The sequence below is a fragment of the Ochotona princeps genome, chromosome 1, assembly GCF_030435755.1.
Source record: "Ochotona princeps isolate mOchPri1 chromosome 1, mOchPri1.hap1, whole genome shotgun sequence".
Lineage (NCBI taxonomy): Eukaryota > Metazoa > Chordata > Mammalia > Lagomorpha > Ochotonidae > Ochotona > Ochotona princeps.
Genome location: NC_080832.1, coordinates 69,936,454 through 69,958,941, shown reverse-complemented (window position 1 = coordinate 69,958,941; position 22,488 = coordinate 69,936,454). Strand labels below are relative to the sequence as shown.

Here is a 22,488-nt window from a genome sequence, read left to right as displayed (position 1 = left end):
AATAAAATGCTCTTAAAAGATACTGGCCAATTTTTAAACTCCATGGGATAAGGTACCTCATTTAGTCAAGTAGCAGAAACCGGTTGCTAAAACCAAATAAACATAGACACATCCTTCTACAAAGAGAAATTAAAGAATAAGATCTCACATAAAAATTGATGTGATACTGGAGTTTTACTCATCTTAGCTTTCTCACCTCACTGTTTACAAATTCAAATATATAACTTTTCAGGTGAAATTTTCCTAATGGTTTGAACAAATCACATGGACTAGGAAAGGTCAAACACTGTGCCCCATTCCCAAGGATAGCCAACAGAACCCTGAATAGTACAGTGATGTTACAATCCTCTGGTAACTAATCAAGTCCCTTAAGTGATTCAAGCCGACAGAAAAGTGATTAACAGAAATCAGTCAAATCAATGTACATCATATAGGGACAAGAAAAGGGAGCCATTAAGTTGGTCCTCTTCCATTGTCACAGTGAGGTCCCAGAAAGCCAGGTCACAGCCACCTCATGACTCCCTGCCTTTCCACCACCAGTGTCTATGGCAACAGTGAATCTCACCTGAGTAAATCTGTTAAGGAAAGACCTGGGTAAGCCCTTCCTCCCTCCTCCTTGTCTAAAAGGATTCTGACATCCAAAAATCTTTGTCTTTTCATGCTGTACTTGAAAAGTCATCCCCAATTCTGGTACGAAGATTTCTCCTCGATGGTCAAAGCAAGCATTGAGTCCTTCCAATACGGACTGAGAAGCCAGGTTAAGCTATTTGGGGAACAAAGAACATATGTACCTTTCATTATCTGTTTTATACAACTATTAAAACAACAGGGGAATGATATTAGCAAAGTCAGCTTATCTTTAGCAGAAAGCTCAGTATTTAGCATCCCTCTTGTTTTGAAACATGCAGGCGATGCACAGCCTATTATTCATTAATTCAAATAGATGGTAAAAAGATTTTGGATGTAATAAATACAAGCGTATATCAATTATTCTTAAATAATGTGAATAAGCATTGAACTAATTTTATAAAACTGCAATCTTCTCTAAAGTTATTGTGTCTATATGTACACCACTAATGACCAAGGCTGTAAACAAGAATTTACCAAAAAACTTACCAACATACAAGCTTTTCATTTTCATGGTCTAACTTTTTAGAGTTAACACTAACGCAAGGAATAGACAATGTCTGATAGCTATTTTATACGATTTCGCAGCTCAAAGACTGAGTTAAATCTCCAACAGGGCTTCACTGATATAATACATTCACCAACAGTTCCATAAACAAGAATAATCGCAAGGGGTTCTCATATCAGAAATGAGGAGAGCTGATTTTACAGCACAAGGCTGGGGAGGCACACATGCTGTTCAAGTAGTGCAGGAAAAATCCAATAAAGAAAATATGAATCAATAAAATGCATATGGGGAAAAAAAATCAAGACCCTCAATGGTAATATTTACACAAGCACAACAATACATAAATTTTTCTGTTTTACCAGAAAATACCCAGCACAGATTAAGCCTCCACCTGCAGCAACAGCATACCATACAGGAGCTGTCTCCAATCTCAGCTCCTCCACTCCTAACCCAGCTCCCTACCAGTGTGCCTTAAAAAGCAGCAGAGCATGCCCCAAGTCCTTGGGCCCCGATCCACGTGGGAGACCTATAAGATGCCCCTGGCTTCTCTGACAAGCTGCCGAAGGTACTTTAGGAGTGAATCAAAAGAAGAAAGATCAGTATCCTCTCCTCCCTCTCCAATTCTTTCAAATAAATAGATTAACGTTCAAAAAAAAAGTTCATTTTCAAATACAGAAGGTTCTGTGGGCCCAGAATGTATTTCCACTGAACAGCAGAATAAACAGCAGCTTTCAGCGTTAAAACCTGGTTCTTCCTTTGCCTAAAGAAGCTACAACGCAAATTACAGGCAAGAACCTGTTTCTTGATTGCTCTGCACGAATGGCAACAAACAGCTCTGCACTCTTCCTCTGACGGAGGACCCAGAAAGTCCTGGATCTTGGACGGAGTCCAAGTTGCATCTGCAGAGATTCCATTGCTCTCACCATTTCAGCTCCACAAATCCTTCCAGTTTTTCCAGAATTAACACTGCACACTCCAACTGAACTGTTTTCATTCTGAAGCTGTTAAAGATTTAGAATTTACCATGCCTCACAGTGCGATCTTTTCTTCTAATATACAGATTATACGGATCATCTCCTGCTCACATTTGTACGTGATTTTGTTTATCTTTCCCAGCTCCTCAAGTATACTAACACAGAACAAGTGGTTGATGCTATTGGAAAACACCTCTGAAATAATTACAAACACAGCAGATCTTCCAGAGAAGGAAGGCTGAACTAATTAAGGTAGAGTTTTTTTTTTCTGCAGGAGAGTTTCTGAGTTAGACACATAGAGGGGCTTCTCTTATTCTTAAAAGCTGTGGAGGTTCTCTTAACAACAGAACCTCTCTTCACTAGCCATCAGCACGCTCACTTAGCAAGAGCTACGGAAAGCAGGACTGCTTCTCCAGCAAATGAACTTGTCCTAGAGAAGCCCTCACCTCATCCAACACAACCCAGTGCCCCTCCTTCAGAGCTGCGAGCAGGGGACCGTCGCGCCAGGCAAATTCTCCTCCCTTGCCACCTTCAACAGGGAGATCTGCTCCAAACAGGTCTGTGATGTCCTTTGAAAGAGGGAAGAAAGGGAGGAAAGCCAGTATTATCAACCACAGAAAAATAACTGGAGTCCAGGATCCTAAAGCTGAAATGAGAAGCACTTGGGCTTTACACCCTACTCTTTCTCCTTATCTGTAACATTTACCCTGCCTTCTTCCTGGAGCCAACACGGTCCCTAAGCACCTTCTCACTGCAATGCTCATGAGTTGGTGCTCTAGGTTAAAAGTTCTCATTCCTCCCTGCTGAACATTAATTTGTGAACTTAAAAAAAAAAAGAAAAAGAAAAGGAGAAAATCCAGAATATTAATAGCAATTCCTAGGCCCTGCTTCCTAGACACCAGTACAAAAGCTACACTGCATTTGTCAGCTCTGCCCTATATTTTCAAAGGTTTGTTCACAAGCCACTTTATTTCTACTATTTGGTTATTTTTCAAAATGAAAAACTTAACAGAATTATAGAAAAGTAGGTAATTCTTTCTCATAAGATTATTACAATACGGCATCTAACTGAAAATATTACTGTAGGTGTCAGCTACTAACAAACCCAGAGCACAGTCAGTTGCAAGACTGAGGTTTACATCAATACATGAAACGTTTGACACTACAGAAGTAATACCTATTACATAGTAACTTCAGCATAGGAAATTCTATAAATAGAAAATGCCACCAATAACTATTCCCATCCACTCACTACATGATGATAAAGCTTACTGTCTGCTCCGATAAGTTGATTCGAACGAGAGTATGTCCTGAAGCCTTTGCTAATGCTGCCACCAAGCTTGTCTTGCCAACACCGGGTGAGCCTTCCAAAAGAATGGGTTTGTTCAGTTTGGTAGCTCGCAAAAGCCTCTGGGCATTCATAGCTGTAGTGGCTGCATTGAGTGCATAATCGGTGATATTATTCCTGCAGAGGACAGGACCTTCAAGGAGAAAAGCAAAGGCACATGTAAGCTGGACATACCAAATTCAAACATACATGTCAACACCAAATTCTAAGAATGCATCATTGGATTGGTAGTGACGGTCCCTATTTCACCTTTTCCCTACTCTGTTATCCATAAAATGTGGCATACAATCATCAACTCTGCTATACAGATCTAACTCCCTATACACATTTACATAGTTCTAATTACAAATAAATCTCTCTGAATTTATAATCTATAATTCAAATCATCAGAAACACTCGTACTTGAATTTTCATAGGAACTAAAAGCCAAGCAATTCCAAGGCTTTCAGGTCACCTAGATAATTAATGATATGTCATATCTTAACTCATACGGTAACTGAAGCACACAAATAAAAATTACAATCTCACAGGACTTAACATTTGTGCCACTTTTTTTCTCAGAAGAAATTCTGGTATTTGAATTGGGAAGGATAGGGTTAGGACAGCATTTGGTTCCTCACCTGTGCAAACAGAAGACTAGCCCAGTACCAAGATATGAGCACACAGAATCTACATAAGAACACTGAAAACTATGACTGTGGATTTGGAAGAGATTTAGCACTTACATCATCAAGGCCATTCAAGATGAACACAGTATGTGTTTTTTGCTTGTTTGTTTTTAAGATTTATTTTTATTGGAAAGGCAGATATACAGAGAGGAGGAGATGATTCACTCCCCAAGCGGCCGCAATGGCTGGAGCTGAGCCAACCCAAAGCCAGGAACCAGGAGCTTCTCTGGGTCTTCCACTCAGGTGCAGGGTCCCAAAGCTCTGGGCCGTCCTCTACTGCTTTCCCAGGCCACAAGCAGGGAGCTAGATGGGAAGTGGGGCTGCCGGCATTAGAACCAGCGCCCACATGGGATCCCGGCACGTTCACGGCAAGGACCTTAACCACTACACTATCACACTGGGCCCAACACAGTGTGTTTTAAGAGGTAATAGGACTTTTTCCAGATCTCAGGGGGAAGGGATCCAGTTTTTCTCCATTTAGTATGATGCTGGCATTGGGTTTTTCATATATTGCTTTGATTATATTGTGGATTGTTCCTTCTATCCCCACCTTGGTTAGGGTTTTTAACATGAAGTGGTGTTGAATTTTGTTGAAGGCTTTTTCTGCATCTATTGATACTATTATATGGTTTTTGTTTTTCAGTTTTTGGATGTGATGTATCACATTTATGGATTTCCTTATGTTGAACCATCCCTGCATTCCCTGGATGAAACCTACTTGGTCTGGATGGATGATCTGTCTGATGTTTTTTTGTATTCTATTGGCTAGGATTTTGTTGAGAATCTTAGCGTCAACGTTCATCAGGGAGATCGGTCTGTAGTTTTCCTTCTCTTAATTCTCTATTCGGTTTGGGAATTAAGGTGATATTGGCTTCATAGAATGAGTTTGGAAGAGTTGCTTCCTTTTCTATTGTTTTGAAGAGCTTGTAAAGGATTGGGGTTAGCTCTGGTTGGAATGTTTTGTAGAATTCTGTGGTAAAACCATCTGGGCCTGGGCTTTTCTTTGTTGGGAGCTCTTTAATCTGATTCGGTAATGGGTTTATTCAGGTCTTCTGTTGCTTCTGGAGTGAGTTTTGGTAGGTGGTGGGAGTCTAGGAATCTTTTCATTTCCAAGTGGTTATCGGATTTGTTGGTGTATAGTTCTTTGTAATAATTTCTAATTATTTCCTTAATGGTGGTAGGGTCTGTTGTTATGTTGCCTTTTTCATCTTTGATGCTGCTAATTCTTGCTTTGTCTTGTTTTTTCTTTGTCAATCGGGCCAGTGGGGTATCTATTTTGTTTATCCTCTCAAAGAACCAGCTTTCTGATTAATTTATTTTCTGAATGGTTTTTTTAATTTCTTTCTGATTTAGTTCTTGTCTTGTTTTGATAATTTCTTGTTTCCTCTTGTTTGTGGGGTCCTTCTGCTGTTGCTTTTCCAGTTCCTGGAGGTGTGTGCTTAATTCCTGCATTTGTTTCCTTTCTTGGGCTTTGACGTGTGCGCTAATTGCAATAAACTTACCACGTAACACTGCTTTGGCAGTGTCCCATAAGTTTTGGACTTTTGTATCTGGGTTTTTGTTGGTTTCCATAAATTTTTTGATCTCGTCTTTAATTTCTTCTCTAACCCATTGTTCGTTTAATAGCATATTGTTCAGCCTCCAGGAGTTTACATGTTTCCTGGGACATTTTGAGTTGTTGATTTCCAGTTTCACTCCGTGATGGTCTGAGAAGGTACATGGTATGATTCTGATATTTTTGTAGTTAGTTAAACTTGCTTTGTGTCCTATTATGTGGCCTATCCTGGAGAAGGTGCCATGGACTGCTGAGAAGAAGGTGTAGTCTGTGGCCTTAGAAATACTCTATAGATGTCTACTAGGTCCAGTTGTTCTATTGTTTGTGTGAGTTCTGTGGCTTCTCTGTTGAGCTTTTGCTGCGTTGATCTATCTATTGGTGTTAGTGGGGTGTTCAGATCTCCCAGAATTATCGTATGTTCATCTATGTCTCCCTTTAAATCCAAAAGTAGTTGTTTCATGTAGCTGGGTGCATCCGGGCTAGGAGCATAAATGTTAAGAATTGCGATTGGTTCTTGTTGGATCCTCCCTTTCAAGAAGATGTAGCGCCCTTCCCTGTCCTTTTGACGTTCGTTACTTTGAAGTCCGTATCATCTGAGAATAGGACTGCCACACCAGCCTTTTTTTCTCGACCATTGGCATGGAATATTTGTTTCCACCCTTTCACTTTTAGTTTCCTGAAGTTTCTTCTAGTTAGATGTGTTTCTTGCAAGCAGCATATAGTTGGGTCCTGATTTTTAACCCAGTCTGCTAATCGGTGCCTTTTGAGTGATGAATTTAAGTCATTTGTGTTGAGGGTTAATATTGAGAAATTATAATTTTGCCGTGCCATATGCCTGTGTTTTTGAGGTTGTTGGTAATTGACTGTCGTTTCTGTGGATGGACTTTATTGAGATCTCCCTGATTGCCATCCTTGCTTATGGCTTGCTTCCTTTTTCTCTGGGAGTAGCGCATTTCTAAGGAGATTTTGTAGAGTTGGTTTTGTGTTGGCATATTCTTCTAATTTCTCTTTGCTGTGGAAGTATCTAGTTTCGTTCTCATATACAAATGAAATCTTTGCTGGGTAGAGTATTCTTGGTTGACAGTTGTTCTCTTTCAGTACTTGAAAGACAAGGCTGCCCACTATCACCACCGCTATTCAATATAGTCCTAGAGGTACTTGCAGAAGCCATAAGACAAGACAAAAAACTCAAAGGAATCCAAATTGGAAATGAAGAAGTCAAGCTTTCACTATTCGCAGACGACATGATTCTTTACATAGAAGAACCAAAAAACTCAATACAAAGACTCCTAGAACTCATATGAGAATTTGGCAGAGTGGCAGGATACAAGCTAAATGAACAAAACTCAACAGCCATAGTGTATGCAAACGGCCGCAAGATGGAAGAAGATTTAACCAACAAGCTACCATTCAAAATAACAGAGAAAAGCATGAAATATCTGGGAATAAATTTAACCAAAAGCGTAGAAGACCTTTACGAAGAAAATTACATAACACTCAAAAAACAAATAGAACAAGACCTCGAAAGATGGAACAACATCCCATGCTCCTGGATAGGCAAAATTAATATCATCAAAATGTCTATATTACCAAAAGCAATATATACATTCAATGCAATCCCAATCAAATTACCCACAGCATTCTTCATCGAACTGGAAAAAATGATACACAGATTCATCTGGAAACACAAAAAACCACGAATAGCCAGAACCACTCTGAAGAACAGGAACTTAACAGGGGAAATCACAGTACTGGGTCTATGTACATACTATAGGGCAGTGGTCATCAAAACAGCCTGGTACTGGCACAAAGAGAGGAAGATCAGTGGAACAGAATAGAAACAACAGATGGAAACCCACACAGATACAGTCAATTAATCTTTGACAAAAAGAGACAACAACCCAAGCAAATGGAAAGGTCTGTTCAATAAATGCTGTTGGGACAACTGGTTGATAGCCTGCAGAAACAAAAAGATAGACCCAAATCTCTCACCATACACCAAGATCGAATCTAAATGGATAAAAGACCTAAACCTACATCCAGAAACCTTCAAACTTTTGGAAGAAAATGTTGGAAACACACTGCAACACTTAGGGGAAGGCCCTCAACTTCCTAAAAAAGACTCCAAAAGCAGTAGAAATCGAGACCAAAATAAACAATTGGGACCTCATCAAACTAAGAAGCTTCTGTACAGCTAGAGAAACAATCAGCAAAGTAAAAAAACAACCTACAGAATGGGAGAAGATCTTTGCACACTACATAGGAGATAGAAGGCTGATCTCCAGAGAAACCAAAACACCAGAACAAACAAACTGCTCAAGAAATGGGCATGGGAAATGGGCAGACATTTCACAAAAGAACAAACCCAAATGGCAAACAAGCATATGAAAAAATGCTCAAGTTCCCTGGCAATAAGGGAAATCCAAATGAAGACAACAATGAGGTACCACCTAACTCCAGTAAGGATGGCACACATACATAACACGACCAACACTTGCTGGCGAGGATGTGGGGAAAAGGTAACCCTTCTCCACTGCTGGTGGGACTGCAGACTTGTACAGCCTCTATGGGAATCAGTTTGGCGAATACTCAAACAACTAAAAATCAACATACCATATGATCCAGCAATAGCACTCCAAGGGATATATCCAAAACATCTCCTATACAAGGAACCAACATGCACGCCTATGTTCATAGCAGCACAATCTACAATCGCAAAAACCTGGAAGCAGCCAAAATGCCCATCAATAGAAGACTGGATAAGAAAGCTATGGTTCATCTACTCTATGGAATACTATTCAGCTATTAAAAAAACGAAATGCAGTTCTTTGTGGTCAAATGGGCCCGACTGGAATCCATCATGCTAAGAGAAATGAACCAATCCCAAAAGGTTAAATACCACATGTTTGCCTTAATCTGAGATGAAAAGAGGACAACTTGGAAGATAGTACCTGTATATTGTAATATTAGTGCAATCTCTAACAACCTGTATCTAATGCAATAAGATAATGTGATATAATCTATAAACCAACAATTAATGTCAGAATACTTAAGATCTACATCGAAAAACTGTAAATCCTACTATACCCTCAATACGCTATGTTAACCTGTAATGGGGAGAGTGCAGGGAAATCTTTCAGGACCATAAAAAGAGTGAGAAAAAAGTACAATATAGCCTATCAAGATCAAATATGGTAATTCATAGACAACAGATTCAAAAAAAAAAAAAAAAAGAGGTAACAGGACTTTGAAGGGAGGAGGAAAGGATATGTGATCCATTTGGTCAGAAGCCTGGGATGGAACTGTTTACCAATGAACCTCTGTACATTAACAATTATTAACAGCGATAGAGAATGGAGAGGATCAGATGACCCTGCAGTGGGAGCAACCACACAAGAAAAACAGGGTTCATTAGCAGACATCTCATTTAATTTTCTCAATAAAATGCTTGGAGAGGCAACCAAGCCTGAACGATGATAAGCATCAGAACTCAAACCAAACTTCTTGGCTACTGGGTTGCTCATTTAACCATTTATGAATTCACTTACTCAGCCTAGACACTTTGAGTGCCTGTGACTACCAGGCAAAAGGACAAATGCCAGGCATAAGCAGAAGAATGAGAGAATACCTGCCTTGAACAGTTCACAAGCCTATTTTTGTAAAAGGCAGTGACAGTCATGTAGTTTAGATACAGGGCTAAACAACCCTGTGCAAGATATTTTACTGACAGCTTAACTGGGACATAGAGCTTTATTGCAAGAAGTCTCTTATTGTAGATAAAAACTAATAAGCAAATGTATTTCTAGAAAATAATCTCTTCATACTTTGCAGTTTCTTTTAGCTTTACATACCATGTATATATTTTGAACCATTCAATTACAATTCTATCAAGTGAGATTCCAATTCAGATAATGTTCAAAAACAATCATAAATGCAACATACTAAGAATAAAGTAAAAATCTTTGATCTATGAGAAAATTTTAAGTTTTAAAAAAATTCTTACCCCTTGGAATAAAAAATGGATGAATTCCCCAAAGGTTATCTATCCCAGTGAATTCCTTGGCCTTGAGCCTGCTATAAATCTTCAATTCATTTTTCTGACATTCTGTAAGTTGGACTATCTTGGAAAGTCTCTTGATAAGGAATTTCAGGCATTCTTCTCGAGCCAAGAGAGCTGTACCAAACCCAGAGGAAGTTGCCCCTACAATAAAAGGGTCAGTAGGTCAACCAACACAGCACCAAGCTTCACTAGAGCTCTTACAAGAGCCCGAGCCATGTTCCTGTGGAGCACGGATCCCAGCAGAACTAGAGCACACATGCAACTCCTCATGTGAGCACTTGGAAGAAGAACCTGACACCATCCTGCTTGTTTCAGACCCATTAACCAGCAGCTTATTCAGTAAAGCGTCCCAGCCATGCAGTGACCAATCAGCCTAAAGACAAGAGCACCAATGCTTCAACACCAGCCACGTGTTTTATTTCTAATCTTCCTAGCTGAACGCCCATAACTTTAATGAATTTTATGATAATTTAAAACAAAATGATGCAAGCCCATTAACAGAAATCTGCTCATATTAAGAACTACTCAGTGCTCCAAGAACATAATCATCATAATCATCTCACGCCTGTGGCAAACCTTTTACATCAACTACCTTTCAAAAAACATGAAGAAAGTTTCAGACTTAAGGATCCAGTCATATTGCTCCCATCCACATTCCGTTCTACCCTGGTTCCTTGCCTCCTCCAGCTAACAGACAACATACCTGAACCTATTCCATCTATGTATACCAGGCAGGCGGCATGAACAAAAGATGTGACTGTAGAGATGGTGTCCGGCCTTTTCAAATCAGCTTCCTCCACCATTGTGTTCATGAAGTTTACCCACGAGAGGAGATCTCTGATACTGACCACGCACTTTCGGCCAAACTCCTGGCGGGTCAGCCAGTCAATGAAATCCAGCATCACTTCAGCTATGTCAACCCCTAAGACAAAAGAAAACAAACACATTTGTGGTTTGTAGAAAATTCCAAGAGGGTACAAATGGCCAAAAACCAGTCTATACTCTTTATGGTGGATTGATTTGTTTTTTTTTTTTAAAGATTTATTCATTTTATTACAGCCAGATATACAGAGAGGAGGAGAGACAGAGAGGAAGATCTTCCGTCCGATGATTCACTCCCCAAGTGAGCTGCAACGGGCCGATGCGCGCCAATCCGAAGCCGGGACCAGGAACCTCTTTCGGATCTCCCACGCGGGTGCAGGGTCCCAAAGCATTGGGCCATCCTCGACTGCTTTCCCAGGCCACAAGCAGGGAGCTGGATGGGAAGTGGAGCTGCCGGGATTAGAACCGGCACCCATATGGGATCCCGGGGCTTTCAAGGCGAGGACTTTAGCCACTAGGCCATGCCGCCGGGCCCATGGTGGATTGATTTATAAGGACGAGTTGCACAGATGCAGTGGTGAAGCAGAGTTGGTATCCTTTGATCTGCTAGTTCACTTTCAAATGGTTGCAAAAATGAGAGCAGGACCAGAACCAAGCCATAAGCCAGGAATTCAATCTGGGTCTCTCATGTGGGTAAAGAGGACAAGCCCTTCAGCCATCTTTTGCTGTTATCCCATGCACATTCCAGGGAGCTGAATCAGAAGTGGGGCACTCAGGCGTGCCTGAAATCAATACTCATAATGGGTACTGTTTAATCCACTACAACACAATAAAGAGATTCCTGATTTATCAGTGGTTTTATTCCTAAATTTCGATCTCTCAGTGCTGGAAAAGCATTTGCATTCAGTGAAAATTATAATTATTTTCATCTTAACACGAGCTACCACTATGTGGGACAATTCTTTCAACTATCTTGAGCCATTGCCGGGAGCTAGAACTCCCAGTCCACCAATCAGAAGGGTAAAAAACTCAGAGTGAGGGCCCGGCGGCGTGGCCTAGCGGCTAAAGTCCTCACCTTGAAAGCCCCGGGATCCCATATGGGTGCCGGTTCTAATCCCGGCAGCTCCACTTCCCATCCAGCTCCCTGCTTGTGGCCTGGGAAAGCAGTCGAGGATGGCCCAATGCATTGGGACACTGCACCCGCGTGGGAGACCCGGAAGAGGTTCCAGGTTCCCGGCATCGGATCGGCGCGCATCGGCCCGTTGCGGCTCACTTGGGGAGTGAATCATCGGACGGAAGATCTTCCTCTCTGTCTCTCCTCTGTGTATATCTGGCTGTAATAAAATGAATAAATCTTTAAAAAAAAAAAAAAAACTCAGAGTGAGTTTTGAACTGTCACTAAGCTGTTGCTCAGTATTTTATGGGGATTAAATGCATTTTCAACTTAAATCACCAACAGAAACTGAGGAAAATCTGTGTTACACTCATGATAATGAAAAATGTCATCTTTTTAGTGACATTTAGTTCAGGTCTTCTTCTTTACCCTACATCATCCAACTCAGCAAATTAGTGGATTCACACACTCTGTTTCATGCTTAGTGACTAGTCTAATGCTCACAATTATGTACCGTAAAATACCTGCCTTGAAAAAAATACACCTTACCTAATTCACAGATTGAAACAGTATCATTTAAATTGAGCAGAGCCTTTTATAAAAGCTTGTAAAATCAATATAAAACATTTTGCCTTAAAAGTGTAACTGCCAACAAATGTCATAAAACAATAAATTTAGGGGCGGCACGATGGCTCAACTGTCTAATCTTCCACTTCCAAGCATCAGCTTCCAATATACATGCCAGTTTGTGTTCTAGCTGCTATGCTTGTGATCCAGCTCCCTGCTTTGGGTAATGGGGGAGCAAAGGAGGACAGTCAAATACCTGAGACCCACACCCATGTGGGAAACCCAGAAGAAGCTCCTGGCATCAGGATAAGCTCCTGAATCAGAAGTGTAACAGCTGGCACTCGAACCAGTAGCCACACGTAATGCCAGCACAACAGCAGGAAGCTTACCCTTCTCATGGCACCAGCCCTTATCCAATTTTATTTCTTAATGGAAAGTAAGCGATATAGAGAGAAGGAGAGACAGAAAGCAAAATCCTCCATCTGTTGATTCACTCCCCAAGTGGATATGACGGCCGGAACAGCTAGAGATGTGCCAATCCAAAGTCAAGAGTCAGAAACCTCTTGGGGGTCTCCTATGTGGGTGCCATGTTCCAAAGCTTTGGGTCATCCTCAAATGCTTTCACAGACCACATGCAGGGACCTGAATGGCAAGTGGGGCTGCTGGGATTAGAACCCATGCCCATATGGTGTCCTGACGCAGGCAAGGCAAGGACTTTAGCTGCTAAGCTCTCCCGCCGGGCCCTATCCAATCTATTTTTGAAAAAAGCTTTAATAAGTTGAACAGACAACATTATAAATTGAATGAATACCTTTTATATTCTCTAAGAATAAAATAATAATTTAAAAAACCCTATGTATTGAATCTTAGAATTAAACCATGCCCTAGCTGCTTGTGCCCTGGGAAACCAGTAAGGCATGGCCAAGCCTTACCTCCCTACACCAGCGAAAGACCCAGAAGAAGCTCCTGGCTCCTGGCTTCTGATCAATTCAGCTGTAGACATTGCTACTGCTTGGAGAGTGAATCAGCAAATGGAAGATGTTCCTTTTTGTCTCACCTTCTCTCTGTAAATATGCACTCTGTGTGCCCCTCTTTGAGGACCCTGGGATGAGTGGGAGGCTGCGTGTGGGTTCTCCCTTTATCTCTCCCCTCCCCCCAGATACAAGAAAAGAAATGTAGAAACAATAGTCTTACCCACTCTCCTTTAGTCCTTGTCCCTTTATGCCCTAATCAACTATGTAAAGATTATCAAAATAAATAATTTAATTAATAATAAATCATCAAAAAAGAAAAAAAAAAATCAGGTCCAGTGCGGTAGCCTTGCATGTATCAGGATCACATATGGGCGCCAGATTGTATCCAGGCTACTCTACTTCCCAACCATCTCCCTGCTTGTGCCCAAGGAAAGCAGTCAAGCGCAGCTCAAAGCCTTGGGACCCTGCACACCCATGGGAGACCGGGAAGAAGCTCCTGGCTCCTGGCTTTGTATTGGCTCAGCTCTGGCTCTTGTGGCCACCTGGTGAGGCACGAGTAATGGCGCTCGTTGTTGCTGGCTACAGTGCAAACACAGTCCTGGCTATTGTAGGTATCTGGGAAGTAAACTAGTGAATGACAGATTTAATCTCTCTTTTTCTCTTTGCAAATTCATTAAGTACATAGCTTTTTAAAATACATCAGATAATAAACAAACTGAGGGCCCGGTGGCGAGGCCTAGCGGCTGAAGTCCTCGCCTTGGATGCTGGGATCCCATATGGGCGCTGGTTCTGGTCCCGGCGGCTCCACTTCCCATCCAGCTTCCTGCTTCCTCTCTGTCTCTCCTCCTCTCTGTATATCTGACTTTGTAATAAAAACAAAAAAAAAATAAATAAATAAATAAAAAATAAATCTTTAAAAAAAACCTGAATCTTATTGGGCATTTGAATAATTGTTTAAACATTTTTAATACTATTCTAGTTTCTTCATGTTTCAACATTTTATAATAATTTTTTTAGGTATTTTTTTAAATTGGAAAGGCAGACCAGATTTATGAAGAGAAAGATCTTCCATCTGCTGGTTTACATCCCCAAACGGCCACAACAGCTGGAGCCAATCGGAAGCCAGGAGTCAAGAGCTTCTTCCAGGTCTCCCACATGGGTACAGGGCCATCCTCTGCTGCTTTCCCATGCCACAAGCAGGGAGCTGGGAGGGAAGTGGAACAGCCTGGTCATGAACTGGGGTCCTGACACTTGCAAGGTGAGGATTTTGCCATTTAGACATTGCACTGGGCTCAACCGATTTTTTAATAAAAGGAAAAGAAAAAAATAAGTGACAAAAATACAACTTAAGCTCTATAAACTCTTTCTCAAAGAGGCGATAATTAAAATGTAATGAAACATTTTGAGCGTCTGTTTATGTTGTTTCCATTTCACTACATCCTATTTCCTTTAACTATGTACACACATGGTTACACATGCTCCTAGCACACACCTCCATTTGACCCAGTGAACCACACTGCTGCCACCTCTCAACTAACCTTTATGATCCATTCTGCTCAGGGACAATCCTGGATGAAGATTGCAATTGATAATCTGAATCAAATCTTCACGGCTTGTACTCTGAGGACACCATACTTCCGTAAACCGATTTCTCAAGGCAGGAGACAACTATAATGAACACAAATCCTAATGTGAATTTTAAACCTGTAAGGAAAGTTAGGAAAATATACCCTTGCAAAGGTTGGTAAGGACTCTGGCACATATTAGATGCCTCATTTATGACCTTAGTTACCAATTTACTGAAAGCTCACTTTCCCTTGGCTGCCTACACACAGCATCTCACTAAACCGCACTTCTCTGTGCCGCAGCATCTTCACTCTTCTCCCACTCTACATACATGGCCCAGAGACTTTACACTACAGGGTACATAAAGATCCTGGCTCCAGCCAGAGGCTTCAATCTTACTTTCAGTCACACAGTAATATTCTAGAGAAAATAAATGGCTATCTCCACATAGGGAAGGGTTTACTGAAGCTTATATGAAGGAAGCTTATATTTTCACCTTTTCAAACAAAAATCATTAAGACCCTCCATTCTCATGGCCTTTGCCCTACACAGATTTCTCTTTCCCTTCCCCAAAACTCAAATACCTGCCATGCCATATGCACAAAATTATCAGTTTGTCATCACTTCGTTGTTCCTTGGTGATCATCTATCAGGTCTATCAAGGACCAGAAACCATGCTTATTTTTATTGCAAAGTCAGATATACAGAGAGGAGAGACAGAAATATCTTCCACCCTATGATTTACTCCCAGAGTGACTGCAAGCGGCTGGTGCTGTGCCAATCAGAAACCAGGAGCCAGCAACCTCCTCCAGGTCTCCCATGCGGGTGCAGCTCAATAAACACAATTCAGTTAATGTGCAAGTGCTCCTCATCACCAACTTAGTCTTTTTCTTTTTTTAAGATTTATTTTTTATTTTTATTGGAAAGGCAGATATACAGAGAGGAGGAGAGACAGAGAGGAAGATCTTCCGTCTGATGGTTCACTCCCCAAGTGGCCGCAACAGCTGGGGCAGAGCCAATCTGAAGGTAGGAGCCAGGAGACGGGTACAGAGTGCCAAAGTTCTGGGCTGTCCTCTACTGTTTTCCCAGGCCACAAGCAGGGAAGCTGGATGCGAAGTGGGACTGCCGGGATTAGAACCAGCGACCATATGGGATTCAGGCACGTTCAAGGCAAGGACTTTAACTGCTTCACTATCGCACCGGGTCAATCACCAGCTTAGTCTTAGCAATCATTTCATCTCTCATTTACTCTGCCTGCTGATGAGGCAAAACCAAAATGTTGCTTTCCTTTAAGTAGACCTTGTTCAGTCTTGCCTAAAAAAACTTAAGCTGACCTGACAAGTTAACATACAGAGCCCTGAAACTAGAGTATTCCATGGTATTGTCTATGTGCCAAGAAACAGATTTGATGTTTTGATTCTGAAACTGCGAAGCTTAAAAAAAAATCTTGAAGACCTGGCACGGTAGCCTCGCGGCTAAAGCCTCGTACTGAATGCATTAGGATTCCATACGGGCACCGGTGTATAGCCTGGCTGTTTCAGTGCCCTTCCAGCTTGTGGCCTGGAAAGCAGTACAAGATGGCCAAATCCTTGGGACCCTGCACCTACATATGGCATGTTTGAGGTATAGGCCTGTTTAGACTATCCTAAAATTCATGTAGTTCAGTAGAAATCATGCTTGAATATTATAAGCTGCTAAATATGAAAATGAAAATAGACATAAGACAGCTGAATAGTACCATATGACCATTTAAAGGTGTATAGCAGCCAGTTGCGTATAAACTATAACTGAGATGTCAATGAAGTAGTCACAGGATGTGGTTAAGAACTTACATTTTCTAACATACTGGTCATTCAATACCATGTCAATTAACTTCATGATGTTGTAAATTGTTGTTGAAATTGTGTAGGGGCCTTTCACTGGAGGGGATGATTTTCTGCCAGCCCTACTTTCAGACCAGGAATGGTCTCCTAATGAAAGTTGAATTTATCTGGACAATAAGAATGCTGGACTCTCTACATGGTCCATGGCCGCAATGAATGAATCATGACTGTTTATGATCTGTACTACTGTAACAATGTGGAGGAATTCAACATGGGGGGAGGGTTTGGGGAAGGGTTGGGGGAATCCCTGAGCCTATGAAACTGTGTCATAAAATGCAAAACAAACCAACAAAGCCTTTGAGCAAAGCGCCTGGCTCCAGGTTTCAGATCAGCTCAATACCAAGCGTAGCTGCCACCTGGGGATAGAGCTAATGGATGGAAGATCTTTCTCTCTGTATCTCTTTCTCTGTACATCTGACTTTCAAATAAAAAAACCTTTAAAATAAAAACACTTAGAGCTTAAAAAAAAAAAACTTAAAAGGTTCAGAAAAGACAAAGAAAGAACTTCCATCCACGCATTCATTCTCCAAATGCCTGCAACATCTAGTGTTCCGCCAGGCAATGCTAGGAGTAGAAAGGTAAGAATTAAATCCAGATGCCCAACATGGGTGAAAGGGATTTGCCACTTCACTTGCTGCTTCCTAGGGCGTACATGAGCTGATATGGCATGTGGGTATTCCAAACAACATCTCAGTCAATAGGCCAAACACCCCACACAATTTATTTTATTCTCTTCCTTCTCTTCTACTTATTGTATTTTCTCTTCAGAACTGAAGCAGGTAATAATCCTTCTTCCTATGCTACTGAGAAAAAGTAGATGTAAAATACCATGCTCACATTTCAAACACAAACTAAGTTAGCAAGAATCTTAACTGCCTACATTCAACATCAACTCCCCCATTCCTTCTCATCATTTCTGACCTATTACCATACCACACCGCTCTCTAACTTGAGCAGAACTGGAATCTAGCAGATAATGATGACTTTTCTCCACTGAGAGACTTTGCACACCTGAAAGTCACAGGGTGGCTGGCTCCTCGCTGTATCTCAATAGAGCCTTACAGACAGAGGTAACTGCCCCATGCCCTTCACTTTGGGACCACTGTGACCTGACCCTACACAATCTACGTGTAGCTCCACCTGCAAAACAACAAGAGGCTCCTATGATTATTTTAGCTACTTCAACAATCATGAAATGTTTTAGACCAGCATTTAGGAAAGCAGACTTTACAGACAGTGCCTGAGCTTAAATTTCAGTTCCAGCTTTTCTTATCAAAAACATTAATGTTTTGCAGAGCCCTTAAGAGCACTTGTCAGAATAATGGAAAAAGCACTAAGCACTGTGCAATCTTAGAAAAGAGGGTATTTCAGGAACATGCACAAGGATAGTCATCAAATGAGAAAGTGTGTGTCAAACTTATTTTTGCAATTTAATGGTAAATCTAAAGTGTCTTTTCAGAGTTTTGCTCTTACCCAGTTTCTAACTCCACATAACACTTCAGGTCATATTTACGAATGGCAATAATAAATTATTTAAGGAAACACAGTTTTTACCTCTTTTTTTCCAAAGTCACCCCCAGGGTTCATGGTGGCTAAGATACGGAATTTTTTCCCAGCAGTCAACAGCTCCACTTCATTATCCTTATCTTCTGAGCTCCCTTTCTCAGCTAACACCAGAGACTTCTCCACCTCAAGGACGCTGAGAGAAAGAAAGCCAGACAAGGTTTACACATGGTACTTTGTAGTCTTTGACAACTTTTCATAACATTTATTTTTATTTGAAAGACAGTGTCATACAGGTGGAGAAAGACACAGGTACATGTTTCACTCACTGGTTCACTCTTCAAATGGTCGTAACAGCCACGACTGTGCCAGGCCATAACCAGGAGCTCTTCCAGGGCTCCCATCTGAGTTAGAGGCCCACATACTCAAATCATCTTGTGCTGTTTTCCCAGGGTCGATAACAGGGAGTTGGGACAGAAGTAGAGTAGCCGGGATATGAACCACCCATGCCCACATGAGATGCAGGTGTTGCAGTCAGTAACTTACACCCACACCTTAGCACTAACCCCTCTGACAGTCTTTAAAGAAACACCTCCCCTGCTAAGCCAGCTCTTTCCTGAATGGCTTCCTATCATAAGTTTAAAATGATTCACTATCGCATCATTTGATCAGAGGAATATTTCAGTCAAGAAAAACTCCCTCTAAGGTGGACTATGTCAGCCAGTGGAGTCTGGAGATTTCACCGTGCTTAGAATGGCAAAACTGGCAGCAATTCAGAACTGCTGAATTATCAAACCACTTGATCAGTGCCCTCAGAGCATGCCCCACATCGGAGACCCTGGGATGGGTGGGAGGCTGGGTGGGGCTTCTCCCTTTATGTCTTCCCCTCCTCCCAGACCCAGGAAGAAAAAAACAGAAAACGTGGAAATAATGGTTTTACCCACTTTCCTGAAGCTCTTGACCTTTTGCACCCCAATCAGCTATGTAAAGATCATCAAAATAAAGTAATAAGAAAAAAGTCCCTTTTCTATTATACCTTCTTCAGGCTTGTCTTGTAAGTCTCTTCCTTTGTCTTTATGCCTTTCAAATAAATGAATAAAGAAGAAAAAAAAAAAGGAAAGCAAGTGTTCTTTTTAAAAAGAATTTTTACCCTAGCCATATGCTGGCAGTGAAAAACTAGGCAAATGGAGACTCTAAGATGGACTATGTCAATCAGAAGATTCCTCAGCAACCACATCGTGCTTGGAATGGCGAGACTGGCAGCAATTCATAACCGTTGAACTATCAAAACCACTTGAGCAAGACCCCCGGAGCATGCCCCACATCAGGGACCTGGGACAGGTGAGAGACTGGGTGGGGCTTCTCCCTTTATCTCCTCCTTTACCCCAGAAATAGGGAAAAAATGAGATAATAGTCTTACCCCCTGTCCCCCAAAAAATAATTTTTATAAATAAAAAAATTTAAAAGACCAGTCTAGAGGACTAAGAAATCATTAATGATTAGAGCGAGAGGTGGAAGCAATGAAGCTTACGAGGGAGCTCACTGCTTTAAACGTTGTAAAGGTGGATTATAATAGTAGCCAAATTTAGCAGTTTGACTAACACTGATTAGATACATTTCCTGATATGTAAATAATATAATAATAAAGAGGGAAAGAAAAAAAGAAGAGCTGTTACTTGCTTTAGTACAAATTATATGGTGCCATAGAGTCCTAATATAACATTCTAACATTAGTTCTTCCAAAAACATTCACAGTAGATGCACAACTTGGCTTAACCAAAGAATTTTAAAGATTGACTCAGTGGTTTTAGCCACATTATCACACAATTTCATCTTCCAAAAGTGGGGAAAAAAAGAAAGAAAAAAAAACTAGGTCTTGTAAAGGAAAACAGAGTGCTACAGTCAAGTAGAAACTAAATCATCAATAATTTCCACCATGCACTGTCCAGCTATGTGAAGAGTATTAACTCTTCCTTTTATAGTTTATTTAGAAAGGTTCCATCTGATGGATATTTATTTATTTATTTATTTATACGTTTGAACTGCTCGCTCACTTCACAAATACCCAGAACAGCCAATGACTGGGCCAGGCTGAAACCAGGATCTGCGCACTCCATACAGGTATCAAGGACCCAAGTGCTTTCGCAGAAGCTGCATCAGAAGCAAAATAACTGGTACTCTGACTGGCACTTTGCTATGGGATTTGAATAGCTCATTTTTGCAACTGAACCTACTGAGCCAAAACAACCATTCCTTTGAGCTACATTATAATGTACAAGACTAAATACCGAAACAAAGGCAGATCAACAAAAACACACATACACAGAGCAAAACTCTCACCATGTACCTATTGAGTCTTTCAAGAACAGAGTCATCCGCTAGCGAGATCTCATCCAAGAGGAAAACACCATCCTCTTTCATGGCCATAACCAGAGGCCCATCATGCCATTCAAAAAGCTTTGACGTGTCCACTTCTTCCTACGGTATAGAAAAGTGAGGTAATTAAAGTACAGATAATACACATGTAGCCAGCTGTTGTCTCTCTGAATGAACTGGTCATTCCAGAAGAAATAACAGCCTAAAAACACAGACAGAATCAGGTTGATTGTCTGAGCCAATGACAGATTGGTGGAAATCTGCTAAGATATATATGCTTCCATAATTAAACCAAAACTTGGATCCAGAAACCCCACCACTACCAAAATTCCACATGGACACAGTGAACTACCGTTCTTCAAATGAATGCACACATTAATATTTGTCACTGGACACACCTTGTCACTTTGCTTCTGCCTCACTGGTCGCAGCCCTCCCAGGAAGTCCGAGGTCTCCATGTGTAAGTGGCAGTTGACAGAATATAATTTCTGATTTGCTAAAGCTGCAAACAACTGACAGATCGTAGTTTTCCCACACCTATTAGAGATGTACACCAAATTAACACAGCAGCATGAGCTCCGAATAAACACCCAAACACTCCATCAGCATAGAGGGCAGCCACAGTGACAACCTCATCACAGCAGAACAAGCAGCAAGAAACATCCATCCTGGGCCCTTTGTCCCCTCCCACATCTCTGATCCAAGAAGACACAAATTTTAATCCCATCATTTTCTAGTAGTATACACAGCTATTGAGGGAGGGGTGGGAACCAATTCATATAAACTTTCCAAGAGACTAATTCACTCCTCCATTTTTCCCTCTGGAAACCTAAGGTAAGAACCTCATTCGTCAAGAATGACCAAACACAGCCCACAGTGATGAAGATGCAAGCTATCATTCTTTTCCATAAGCAAGTAGTCTATCTGAAGACAAAAGTGAATCACAGGTCTCTTGTTTGCTTCTTTTAAAAACAAAACAAAACATAAGGGCTTTGAAAATAAAGAAATCACAAAATGTGCCAATATTCAGCCCCTCCGGAGATATCTCAAGTAATGGTGAGGGTTACAGAACTTACCCAGTGTCTCCAACCAACAGCACTGGTTCACCAAATTCCAATGCCCGTCCCACCAGCATGGCCAATCTCCGCATGGCTGTGGTCCACACGACACGACTGAACTTAGATTCCAACATGGACAATTGGGGAGACAATTTACCTAACCAGGGAAGAACATGTATTTTTTTTTTTTAAGATTTATTTTAATTGGAAAGGCGGTATACAGAGAGGAGACAGAGAGGAAGATCTTCCGTCTGATGGTTCACTCCCCAAGTGGCCGCAACAGCTGGAGCTGAGCCAATCCAAAGCCAGGAGTCAGGAGCTCCTCTGGATCTCCCTTGTGGATGCAGGGTCCCAAGGCTTTGGGCCATCCTCAACTGCTTTCCCAGGCCACAAAGAGGGAGCTGGATGGGAAGTAGGGCCGCCAGGATTAGAATCGGTGATCATATGGGATCCTGGAGCGTGCAACATGAGGAAATCAACCAATACACTAGCGCGCCAGGCCCCAGAATATGAGCACAACTCCATTCATATTCCTCTTAGCTTTTAAACCTACTCACCCAGTAATTTCAGCACATTTCCTTTGGAGAAAAGTGACTTGGGGCATAGTTTTTTCTTGAAATGTTTCTCAAGGACTCGCTGAATCACATCAACCTCTTCCTGCTTCCTGACTCGACCTGCCAGAAGCATAAAGCCTAGAAAAGAAGAGAAATCATGAAGCTCCTGGAGGAAACACTAAGGAAATGCTGAGACAATGGACAGCAGCTCTCTGCTGCTGCTACCATAACCAGAACAGAAACTGGGGAAATCTAGAAGAACCACCATCACAACAAAGAATGTATCTGCTTTGTGCCCAGCAGTACCACAAGTGAGCAGGTGTGCACCAAG

At 41.4% G+C, this 22,488-nt stretch overlaps 1 protein-coding gene across 1 annotated transcript in view; it reads right to left on the bottom strand.

Moving 5' to 3' along the window:
- The window catches only part of MDN1 (midasin AAA ATPase 1), a 143,176-nt gene that overhangs the window by 70,242 nt on the left and 50,446 nt on the right, over nucleotides 1-22,488 (bottom strand). Inside the window, exons 28-38 of the mRNA XM_058660823.1 lie at nucleotides 22,161-22,295; nucleotides 21,622-21,760; nucleotides 20,944-21,082; nucleotides 20,517-20,647; nucleotides 18,221-18,365; nucleotides 14,756-14,885; nucleotides 10,444-10,662; nucleotides 9,684-9,881; nucleotides 3,382-3,590; nucleotides 2,556-2,678; nucleotides 566-763 (exon numbers count right to left, since the gene is read on the bottom strand). Of these exons, the coding sequence (XP_058516806.1) occupies nucleotides 566-763; nucleotides 2,556-2,678; nucleotides 3,382-3,590; nucleotides 9,684-9,881; nucleotides 10,444-10,662; nucleotides 14,756-14,885; nucleotides 18,221-18,365; nucleotides 20,517-20,647; nucleotides 20,944-21,082; nucleotides 21,622-21,760; nucleotides 22,161-22,295 (1,766 nt within the window). The remainder of the gene's footprint in view (nucleotides 1-565; nucleotides 764-2,555; nucleotides 2,679-3,381; nucleotides 3,591-9,683; nucleotides 9,882-10,443; nucleotides 10,663-14,755; nucleotides 14,886-18,220; nucleotides 18,366-20,516; nucleotides 20,648-20,943; nucleotides 21,083-21,621; nucleotides 21,761-22,160; nucleotides 22,296-22,488) is intronic.